This window comes from Amphibalanus amphitrite, unplaced genomic scaffold, assembly GCF_019059575.1.
Source record: "Amphibalanus amphitrite isolate SeventyFive unplaced genomic scaffold, NRLGWU_Aamphi_draft 000112F_arrow, whole genome shotgun sequence".
Classification (NCBI taxonomy): Eukaryota; Metazoa; Arthropoda; class Thecostraca; order Balanomorpha; family Balanidae; genus Amphibalanus; species Amphibalanus amphitrite.
Window position 1 is genome coordinate 533940 of NW_024881607.1, and position 12498 is coordinate 546437.

A 12498-nucleotide genomic window follows, 5' to 3' on the forward strand; every position below is an offset into this window, starting at 1 on the left:
AATATTTTTCTGAGAGAATTAAAATATTTAAAAGCTAAACACTATGAAATACAGGAATCGGAAGGAAAAGTAACCTAAAAATCCAGCCGAATCACCAGCTCCTAAAACTGCGACAAAATCAGCACTTTTCCCCGCAACTCGGCTTTTGAATATTTTAGTTCTTTCAGATAAATATTACTTGCCTTACAACTTTTGTTAAAACGTTTCATTTTTTTATAAGCCGACGTTCAGAGTCCTAAAAATACATCAGCACTACAATAATTGTAAACAAACAAATGGAGCACCACTTGGCTCTGTTCCAAGCGTTCCAGGGCCATATTTTAGTTTATCCTGGTGGTTTTCTTGCTCTTGTACGTCGTTTTGTTGGATGTTTTGAATCCCTTAAGATTAACTTATATCATATTTAAGAAGCATGTTGACTGAAAACAATCTGAAGTATCCAGGAGGCTGACAGAGGTCCTGACTACTGAGCAATATCAATATCAAGTTGAACAAGTTATGAAATTTTGGTTGATAAACGCAAGTTGATCAGGCTCATATATCAGCAAGAAAAAGTAAAATTAACAGAGCTTATTGTCCAAAAACAAGCTATAATATTGCAGACCTTGGAGCAATACTGAAGAGCACGCTGAGCAGGATCATGCCAGAAAATGTTGACTGATGAGCGCATATTGATGTAGGTATTGGTATGAATATTGAATGATAACTTACAACAGCAAGATAAATTAGTGCTAACTATCAAGTTAAAATCTAGAATGAATGGACTTGGGAAGTTTTACTATATGCTTAGATGCTATGCAGATTGTAATGTGCATCAGGTACCTACTCAGTGTCTGGCAAATGAAACATGCAATCATTCCATTGCTACTGGAGGAGAAAGCTTGGATCACTAAATCCACTTTATGTTGATTTTGATGTTAATCATCATCACTGTATTTCTTGAATAAAGGATTGTAGTAAAATTGTCAATGTGACAATCCATGCAACGATGTGATCATATTATGTGTTCATAGTCATTCGTGATAGTCATTATTGGTCCAATATACAATGGCAAAGCTCTCAGTCTCAGCGTTTCTTCCTGTGGATGGCCAGCAGTGACTCAGAGCTTAGAAGTATTAGTTTTCTTCACAGGGCTGGGATAAAAAGTACTGAGGGTAATCTTCCACCAAGGAACTATACTTTGACATGTTATGAGATGTAGGCACAAGTAGGTAGGTGCTCAGTTCCTATGGTCAGTAGTTGTGTATGTTTAGTCGGGTTAGCTTAGATCAGGTTGTTAGTTTTTTAATTTGCCAAATGTCCATAAAAATGTGACCTGAGCAATGAGCATACCTGAACCTAACCTGACAGCTGACCTAACCTCAATCATCACACATATTTGCAGCCTACCCAAGACCTGCATGGCAGTAGCACCCAGTTATAGGTGGGTACTCACCCTAACTCCATCTTACCTGCTAACCTTTAACTTGACAAAAGTTAGCTCACATTGCCAAGCTGTGTCCAGGGAAACAGTCAACTGACACTGAGGAACTGGCTCATTGGGTGGCTGGTGTGAGTCTGTGCATTTAAAGTGTTTCTTCTCTGAAGCTGCTCTGCACTGCTGTATGTCATGTTAGATGCTCAGAAAATGTGGGAAATGATTACTAAGCTACTTAAGTGCTTTGTTAATGCTCGAGACATGAACAAGTACAGATCCTGCAGGGTACAGCTATGAGATAGGTGCTAGGTGAGTATGTTATGTGAATGTGCTGTTCCCTGTTTGACCGTAAGTATACAAACAAGCACAGGGTCACAGTTATATTCAATCTCCACATAAACATACAACAAAAACGGCCATATAGCCTAACTCCGAACACACCACAGATAACTTAAGCCTTTGAAGGCACAAAAATGTTTTGATTAACAGGACAGGTTTACAACATATCCTCTGTCCTTGGGGGATCTTGCTGCCAAGTTGAGGTATGATGACTGAACTTCAGGATTGATCAACCTTTTCTTAGCCACTGCTTATACACGAGAAAGACCAAATGCTTGTTTGTTTTGATTTACAGGACATGTATACAATATATCCTCTGTCCTTGGGGGATCTTGCTGCCAAGTTGAGGTACGATGACTGAACTTCAGGATTGATCAACCTTTTCTTAGCCACTGCTTATAAACGAGAAAGACCAAATGCTTGTTTGTAAACTGTGTTGAAAATTTAATGATCCACCTTCAATTCTGACATTTTTTTTAAATTTAGTCCGAACCTTTTGATGGGAAGGATTCACAAGGACAGAGCCACCGCTAAGCGAAGCTTGTTGCGATGACCCTGCCCTCTACCCTCCGATCGCGCAATTCCGATTCTATGGCAGAATTTAGAGTCCAAAGTTTAACGTGCGCACAAAGCCGCGCACGGCCGGTCCCCTCGCTGACTTCGCCTGGCTACGGCCTGCCACCAACCGCAGCCATACCTGTCAGGAGGCCCATAAATGTCGAGCGCCCGTCGCGCTTCGAACCCGGACTGTCATAACCGGGAACGCGTGCTCTCACCACGCGGAGTCCAACGCTCTAACCAACTGAGCTACGGGACCGGCCTCCAACTGAGCTACGGGACCGGCCATGACATGAAGGCACAAATGAAATAGTTCCCTCTCCTTTTGGAATACACAAAGCAAAATATTTCATAAATTTTAGTGGATGGACAAGAGCAATTAGCATAGCTTCCCCTCAAGTTAACTTCTGGCACAATTTATCTTGCTGATTGGTTGGTTTGGGTTAAGCACCACATCCAGTGGACCAAGGTGCTAACCGGAACTCTCACGCTGTTCCAAGCGGTCAGGTAGCGGCAATGCCACGTGCATCGCCCGGGAATCGAACCCGGATGGCCGAATCTAGAGGCAAGTATTATCTTGCTGATGGTTGGTTGGTTTGGGTTAAGCACCACATCCAGTGGACCAAGGTGCTAACCGGAACTCTCACGCTGTTCCAAGCGGTCAGGTAGCGGCATTCGGCAATGCCACGTGCATCGCCCGGGAATCGAACCCGGATGGCCGAATCTAGAGGCAAGTATCTTACCCCTAGACCGGAATGCTCCCCGTTATCTTGCTGATGAATTTACACTGACGCTTATTCGCTTCATATTTTGTAACAAACGCGCTAAAACTGCAATATAACAGCACTATATGCTTCTTGACAAAATGCAATAGTATTAAAAATTTAGCCCTGATGGCATTCATTCTTGGTGGAAACGTAATTACAAAATATTTTGTAGTAACTATTAAATTCCGGCCGAAAACAGTGCTCGGTTTAAAAAAGAATCATTCCAATGACGGTCCATTCTTGCGGTCCTCAAATCGCCACTATTTCCGGCCTCTCCAACGCAACTCGTTGTCCAGACGTAAATATGCGGCGCGAACTGTTAAGTGATGTATTTCCCCGTGCTCGACTTAAACACGTGACGTAACAGTACATTGCCGTAGGCAATGTTACTCGTGGGAGAGATTGCAGGCAATAGTAAGTCAAATATTTTAGGTTAAAGGAAGGGTGCCACCTTCCGAAATTTTTGTTCTATGAATCTTTTTTTCTTATTTGAATTTTTAGACGTGGTTAGCGCGTCCACAATATACAAAAAAAACCGAAACATTGCATTTAATACATTGGCCAAAAAAGATCGTTGTTTATATCACCACTACAACTCAAGGTCGTTTGATGTGGCAGCTAGGACGGCTGGCATGCATATTTACGTCTGGACAGCGAGTTGCGGGGAAAAGTGCTGATTTTGTTGCAGTTTTAGGAGCCGGTGATTAGGCTGGATTTTTGGGTTACTTTTTCGTTCCGATTCATGTATTTCATAGTGTTTGGCTTTTGAATATTTTAGTTCTTTCAGATAAATATTACTTGCCATGCAACTTTTGTAAAAACGTTTCATTTTTTATAAGCCGACGTTCAGAGTCCCAAAAATACATCAGCACTACAATCATTGTAAACAAACAAATGGAGCACCACTTGGCCTTGCACTTGGCTCTGTTCCAAGGCCATTTTCTAGTTTATCTGGTGGTTTTCTTACTCTTGTACGTCGTTTTGTTGGATGTTTTGAATATTGACTTATATCATATTTAAGAAGCATGTTGACTGAAAACAATCCGAAGTATCCAGGAGGCTGACAGAGGTCCTGACTCCTGAGCAATATCAATATCAAGTTGAACAAGTTATGAAATTTTGGTTGATAAACGCAAGGTGATCGGGCTCATATATCAGCAAGAAAAAGTAAAATTAAAAGAGCTTATTGGCCAAAAACAAGCTATAATATTGCAGACCTTGGGCTTGGAGCAACACCCTGAAGAGCACGCTGAGCAGGATCATGCCAGAAAATGTTGACTGGTGAGCGCATATTGATGTATTGGTATGGATATTGAATGATAACATACAACAGCAAGATAACTGATAAATTAGTGCTAACTTTCAAGTTAAAAATCTAGAATGAATGGACTTGGGCAGCTTAGATGCTTCATGCTATGCAGATTGTAATGTGCATCAGGTACTCAGTGTCTGGCAAATGAAACATGCGATAATTCTATTGCTACTGGAGGAGAAAGCTTGGATCACTAAATCCACTTTATGTTGATTCTGATGTTAATCATCACTGTATTTCTTGAAAAAAGGATTATAGTAGAATTGTCAATGTGACAATCCATGCAACGATGTGATCATATAATGTGTTCATAGTCATTCGTGATGGTGATTATTGGTCCAATATACAATGGCAAAGCTCTCAGTCTCAGCGTTTCTTCCTGTGGATGGCCAGCAGTGACTCAGAGCTATGAAGTATTAGTTTTCTTCACAGGGCTGGGACAAAAAGTACTGAGGGTAATCTTCCACCAAGGAACTCTACTTTGACATGGTATGAGATGTATGCACAAGTAGGTAGGTGCTTAGTTCCTATAGTCAGTAGTTGTGTATGTTTAGTCGGGTTAGCTTAGATTAGATTGTTAGTTTTTTAATTTGCCAAGTGTCCATAAAAATGTGACCTGAGCAATGAGCATACTCCTGACTAGCCTGACAGCTGACCTAGCCTCAATCATCACACATATTTGCAGCCTACCCAAGACCTGCATAGCAGTAGCACCTGCAGTTATAGGTAGGTACTAGGTACTCACCCTAACTCAATCTTACCTGCTAACCTTCAACTTGCCAAAAGTTAGCTCACATTGCCAAGCTGCATCCAGGGAAACAGTCAACTGAGGAACTGGCTCATTGGGTGGCTGGTGTGAGTCTGTGCATTTAAAGTGTTTCTTCTCTGAAGCTGCTCTGCACTGCTGTATGTCATGTTAGATGTTCAGAAATGTGGGAAATGATTACTTAGCTACTTAAGTGCTTTGTTAATGCTCGAGACATGAACAAGTACAGATCCTGCAGGGTACAGCTATGAGTTAGGTGCTAGGTGAGTATGTTATGTGAATGTGCTGTTCCCTGTTTGACCATAGTAAGTATACAAACAAGCACAGGGTCACAGTTATATTCAATCTCCACATAAACATACAACAAAAACGGCCATATGGCCTAACTCCGAACACACCACAGATAACTTAAGCCTTTGCAGGCACAAAAATGTTTTGATTAACAGGACAGGTATACAATATATCCTCTGTCCTTGGGGATCTTGCTGCCAAGTTGAGGTACTATGACTTAACTTCAGAATTGATCAACCTTTTCTTAGCCACTGTTTATATACGAGAAAGACCAAATGCTTGTTTCTTTGATTTACAGGACATGTATACAATATATCCTCTGTCCTTGGGGGATCTTGCTGCCAAGTTGAGGTACGATGACTGAACTTCAGGATTGATCAACCTTTTCTTAGCCACTGCTTATATACGAGAAAGACCAAATGCTTGTTTGTAAACTGCGTTGAAAATTTAATGATCCACCATCAATTCTGACATGAGGGCACAAATGAAATAGTTCCATCTCCTTTTGGAATACACAGAGCAAAATATTTAATAAATTTTAGTGGATGGACAAGAGCAATTAGCATAGCTTCCCCTCAAGTTAACTTCCGGCACTAATGAATTACACTGACGCTTATTCGCTTCATATTTTGTAACAAACGCGCTAAAACTGCAATATAACAGCACTATATGCTTCTTGACAAAATGCAATACAAGTAAAAATTTAGCCCTGATGGCATTCATTCTTGGTGGAAACGTAATTACAAAATATTTTGTAGTAACTATTAAATTCCGGCTGAAAACAGTCCACGGTTTAAAAAAGAATCATTCCAATGACGGTCCATTCTTGCGGTCCTGAAATCGCCACTATTTCCGGCCTCTCCAACGCAACTCGTTGTCCAGACGTAAATATGCGGCTGGCATATCCTGTTGTCATGGCAACATATCATTCTGCCATTTGCATTGATGGCGCAACTGAGACAAAAAGATGAACAAATAAAAAGGAAGAAGATAACATGATTTGAACTAAGTTGTAGGTAACCAAGTAGGTAACTGTTGGCCATATTTGCCAACAGTTAAAGAACATCAAATAAGTCGAGTAAAGGTTTTTCCTTTACAATGCTTAAGAGATCTATGGAACCCTATAACTTACTAGAAAAACTTCCCAATTAAAATTTTAAAACTTAAGTGTATACCATAAAGAAAAAATATACCCTTTCAAAATGATAAAACATGCTTCAAAAGTATAACTTTTATACATACCTTTGCTGATTTCATGTTTTATAAAATACCCTTAACACGACGAGGAAATAGTGCTGAAGATTTTTGCCTGCCCGAATGCTGGCAGCAAAACTCGCAAATGATAACTTCACGTGCGGATTCAATGCTGACCGTCTCGAGCATAGGTAAGTGAAGCCGGTTTTTAGGTTCATGTGAGGCTAATCTTGTAAAAACTGCGTTGTGTCCAAAAGGTGGCACCCTTCCTTTAAGTGGTTGTGTATCTGGCTTCAGGCCGAAGGCCTGAAGCCTGATGCATAACCACTTAACCTAAAATATTTGACTTACTATTACCTGCAATCTATTCCTGGGAGTAACTTATTCCTTAACCCCAGTAGCCAAATCAGTAGGTTAGGCTAGGTTAGGTTAGGTTTATTTATGCCCGGTAGGCAAAAATCAGTAGGTTAGGTTAGGTTAGGTTAGGTTAGGTTTATTTATGCCCGGTAGGCAAAAATCAGTAGGTTAGGTTAGGTTAGGTTAGGTTAGGTTAGGTAGGTCAGATACAGCCATCAGAGACAACGGTTATCCAATTCGCCGGTGAAAATAAGCTCCCGATCTAATAACGGATTGCAAAACTCGATAAAAGGCACGGCAATTTATTGCCGCCGATGGGATTCGAACCGCGATCTCAATCTTGTTAGAGAGCTCAAAAGTCATTTTCACGTGTGATTTCCCGCTTTGCATATCAAAGTTCTCATAACAATAGAAAACCCTGCATCAATAGTGCTTTTAGATCGAGCATACCAATAATTTTAGCCACCAGTGACGTCATCAACGTGTCCGAGCATTGTGGGTAATCTCGCGTAAATGTTATATGCGTTCGGGCCCTAATAATGCATGAACCTTGTTTGTTTACAACAGAAAGCTATTGGTGACGCCTGCCCCACCGTTACCTAATTTCGTTGTTATTTCGTTGGACGAAATACGGTCGTAAGCTCTTATACGGCCTTGGTCGTAAGTGTGATACTGATACATCCATTATTAGTGGATACATCAAAAATTATTGTCCATTTCAGTGTTTTCATGATTGTTTCCACGTTATTTAGCATGGAGAAGTAGATTCTGACTATAGAAAATGTGTGATTTGATAGGCAAAGGTCTTCAAAAATTCAAAATCACGGCCTGCCACCAACCGCATGGCCTGTCAGCCGTCAGGAGGCCCATAAATGTTTATTTATTTATTTATTTATTTATTTATTTGCGTACGGTCTCCATGTGATGGCTTTTCAGACCGCGCATGTACGGATTTGTAAACACAAATACTACATTTAACATTGCCCATTACACATCATGAATGCATGCATGCATAGTCATTAGTCACACACGGCTACCCGTTACGACTGGCGTTCCAGTGGGCCGTTGCACGGTAGTTGAAGAAACGCTTTGCGAGTTCCGTACGCACGCGGGGCAATTGTAGAAGGCCAGCTGAAGTAGAACGGGTACCTCTATCAGATACATCGTGCCGGTAAACAAGCGACTCTTGTAGGATCTGTGGTGCATGTTGGTGGCTCATCAGTCTGCTGATGAACGACATGTCTCTCTTGCTTATCAAATCGTCAATGGTGGACCAACCAAGCGATGCCAGGAGTGGTGAGACATGCTCTGACTTCCGGCTGCAGAAGATGATACGGGCACAATGATTAATCACACGCTGAATGCGACGCTTCTGGGTGATACCACATCCACCCCAGACGCTCAAACAGTATAAAATGTGCGGAAAAATAAGCGCCTCTATCAGAAATGTTTTAACTTCAGCTGATAGACCACGACAGAATTTTGATAGCCCATGAAGTGTTGCATAGCACCGTTTCACTACAAGAGAAACTTGCGCTTTCCATGATAAGTGTTCGTCAATGTCCAACCCTAGAATTCTTGCTGAAGGGGAAGGACGCAAGATAACACTGTCTAAGTCAACAGAGAACTCTTCAATCTGACGACGCTGGCGTGTCTTAAACAATATGATTTCTGTTTTCTTCGGATTAATTTTAAGACTATTGTTGACGAACCAGGACTGCGCTTCACTGAGGGTGTTCGCCACCCGCGCCTGCAGAGTAGCTAGGTCGGCACTGGAGTGAGCATGCAGAAACTGGACGTCATCTGCGTACATGACGACTTCAGCATCGCTTATGTACTCTGCAAAGTCATTTGCGTACAGCAAGTAGAGTACAGGTCCGAGCAAGGACCCTTGCACCACACCGTGGGTTACATGGGCAAGAGAACCTTCATGAACTCTCTGTTTGCGACCGCTTAACCAATCTTGGAACCAATGCGTGTCAACCCCATACCAGCCAAGCTTATTTAGGAGACGGTGATGGGGGACGCTATCAAAGGCTTTGGACGTATCTACTGTCGCCAAGCAAGTGACTTGTTTCAAATCTAAGCTTTGAACAATAAAGCTGACAGTATGCATCATTGCGCACTCTGTTGAGTGTCCTGGGCGAAAACCATACTGGCGGTCACTGAGAATGTGGTGAGCCATTAAATAGTCCATGAGTTGATTGCACACCACTCTCTCAGTCAGCTTCGCTACAGTGGGTAGTATTGATATTGGTCTGTAATTATTTGGATCGGAGCGTGATCCTGACTTGTGGAGTGGTAGAACTCTTGCGATTTTCCAGACAGCAGGCAGCAAACCGGATCCGAGTGAAGAATTGACAACATGCAGCAGTATGAGACCAATCACCGAAAAAGTCATACGAATCATCTGGATAGTAATTCCATCATCCCCAGATGCCTTTGAGTCTGACATTTGTCTCAGTGCAGTGCTTAGCTCAGTTAGTGTTGCTGGACGCACACGGAAGGCTCCACTCACGACACACCGTGGGCGGGGTTCATCTGGGGTGCGTCCCTCTCTCTGAGTCTCTGTCTCAGCGGCCACCCGAGGGCCGCAGCTGGCGAAGTGGTTGTTCAGCTGGTCTGCCATCTCGTGGCTGGTGGTGTCCACGGGATCGGCGTTCTTCTTTGATGAGAGGAAAAACTGTTGCAGACCCTTCCATGCTGAGCCTCGTGAGTCTGTTAGGGAGCTTGCGAAGAAAGACGAGCGTGCTTGCTGGAAATCTTTCTTAACAGCGTTTCTTCTGTCTCGAAATGCCGCTTGGTTCTGTGGCGATGGGTCTCGTTGATAGGCCGCTCGCGCCTCGTCTCGAGCACGCATTGAGTCGCGCAGCTGTGCTGTGTTGAGCGCCTGTCGCGCTTCAAACCTGGACTGTTTTAACTGGGAGCGCATACTCTCAACGCTCTTTCTTCTGCCCGTTTCCCTATCATATGACAGCTGCAGTGAAAAGGCCAGAATTTGTGGCAATGACCGCACAGATGATCTGTCACAAGTGCACATTTAATCCCAATGAACAGCGCTGAGCGCTCTCACAAATGTGCGTTAGTTGCGTAGATGTCCTCCGTGCCTTTCACGTTTGTTTCATTAGCAAGCTTCGAGTGAGAGCTCTCCAGGCATGTATGTAGGCCCCAATTCGTTATTGCACCCCTGCTGGCCTGCGCGCCTGGCCCATGCCTTGCACGCCTGAGTAAGGCTAGCGGAGGTCTGTGCACGCCTGAGATCTTGGCGAAACTGAAAGTATCATCAATTACATGGGTTTCACTGCTTGCTCTATTTCAGAGCATTATTCTCCAGAGTCCACCATTTTCATTGCATGTTTAACTGCTTACTGAATGAATTTAGACCGAACCTATGTGAAAATATTTAAAACAGCAGGCATCATTACCACCAAACAGAGCGTAATGTGTAGAGTGTTTCAGTGAAATCTCTATCACATGCCTTATTATGAATGGTCCCTTCATTAATTTGAAGGTGAGAACTCATGTTTTTATTTCACTAAATGTATGGGTGCATGCTTGTGGTTGGTTATATACACATAGGCACCATCTGTTACTGTTAGAAATGCATCAGCACTTTTTGATACTGTCTTGCCCTTGCAGATAACTGAAATATCCCACCAAGATGATTAGTTTCCACATCAGCTATGAGCAAGAAAGGGTTCTAATCTGATGCTTTCTGCACATTTAAATGTGCTACGGAAATAAGATTTAATTTGTGATCAGAACACTTGATGCAAGTCTGAGCCAAGCATTGCTGTATAGTCAGCTCAAAACATGCTCTCCGGAGTGAGATTTGGAGAGACAGCTGGTCGGCAGTGATTGGTGGTGCACAGCCGAAGCAGCCAGAGATGTCCAGTGTAGCGGACGGTGTGCCGACACCGGGCTGGGGCGCAGCGACCGCCGCCGGCCGCGCCGCGCCGGCGCCCGGCTCCGAGGGCAGCCGGCACAGTCCGATGGACGTGGACGCTGCTGACCAGCCAGAGGTCGACTTGGCTCCGGCTGGTGCGGCGGGCGACACCCCGGCCACAGACGCCAATAGCAAGCTGTCGGCTGGCGACGAGGGGGCTGAGATGAGGGGGCTCACGGAAAGCGGTCCCGGCGGCTCGGACGAGGCAGCCGCGCAGGGAGCTGGTGGTGGGGCCGACTCGAAGCAGCTGGGTGCTGGTGCGTGCTCTGAACCAGTGGCTGACCAGTCCGGGCCCGGTGAATCGGACCAGCCCGATACGGCTAAAGCGGAACTGAATGCTGCGGAGCTGGCCCAGCCTGACAAACCCCTGGACAAGGACATTGCGCTGGTGACGCTGGACTCGGACTCTGACGAGTCCGGCCGCCCCGGCCCCACTGGGCGGACCGGTGCGCGGCCGCCGCGCGCCTGTCTCAACCCCGACTGTAAGGCGCGCCAGGGCCTGGTGTCGGCCAGCTCCTCGGACCTCGTGTATTTCACCATGGTTCATGGAGAAGGCGCAGCCGTACCTGCGCACTTGCGCGTCAACGGAAAACGCGCCAAAATCTGCACCGTCTGCAAGATGGTCGTTGAAAAATACAATAAGGTAAGTGCCCGTGGTTTACGTTTAGCCGGCGTTTACAGGGTGCGCCATAAAGAATTACCCATCGACAAATTAATTTTATTTCAAAACGGGTTGGCCTAGGTATGCCATCTTTTGCATACATGTCGCAAAATTTTCTCCAATCCTGAATCCTGACAGCGTAACTCATTTTGTATATGCTCGTCCACTGTCTCTGCTACGCTCCTGAAATGCTAGGTCGTCTTAACGCACGTCCGCCGCTCCTGAAATTCAGGAATCACCATTCACCACTGGGTGTTGGCTGCTGAACACTCTTTGGTCTAAAGAATGTTGGGCACAATTTATTCCCGACTTCAGCCCCACGGGCTTCGCAAACTGAAATATCCTGAAACCCCGTCTCTACCGAGTCCCTGAAACACCGCAAATGACGTACGGCGCAGCATTGTTATAGCATGGGTGATCGAGGAAAATAAGTGTTACAGTCGTGTACAGATTGATGGTCCGCTACTCTTTATCCATATCTAAAGTTATGCGGCACAGTCTACCCACTCCGTTTGACATCGACTCGGGTCGCCGGGTGGAGCGCTTTGTAGACCAGCTGTTGCGTCAGACCAGCGCGGGGGGGAGGGGCTCGTCTCAGTTACCGGGGTTACATGAGCGATCCGTTTCAAATACGCACTACGCTAATGCGCATCAGCTCCCCACAAACGTATCTACGGCACCGGTTACATGAGACTAATTCGTTTTATCTACGTCAAACGGATCTTGTTTGGCTCACCCGGGCTGACTCCTCGACGGCCGGTAATTCGCATCACAAACGGAATAGGATTAGCGTACAGTCATGGCGCAGTTGCGGCATTTACCGGGACGACTGAGCTAAATTTTAAATAATTATATCATTTGATAGGCTCAAAAACATTTAAAATTAACAT

General features: G+C 44.4%; 1 protein-coding gene across 7 annotated transcripts in view; it reads left to right on the top strand.

Moving 5' to 3' along the window:
* Positions 1-7601: 7601 nt before the first annotated feature.
* LOC122381039 (histone-lysine N-methyltransferase eggless-like) overlaps positions 7602-12498 on the top strand; it is a 63925-nt gene continuing 59028 nt past the window's right edge. For 2 of the 7 annotated variants that reach the window (XM_043364733.1, XM_043364731.1), the window contains exons 1-2: positions 10103-10512; positions 10641-11590. In XM_043364733.1, the coding sequence (XP_043220668.1) occupies positions 10889-11590 (702 nt within the window). In that variant the 5' untranslated portion in view covers positions 10103-10512; positions 10641-10888. Of the gene's footprint in view, positions 7662-10102; positions 10513-10640; positions 11591-12498 lie in introns of those variants that run through there. The other 5 variants (XM_043364737.1, XM_043364736.1, XM_043364732.1 and 2 more) reach the window with 4 other exon arrangements.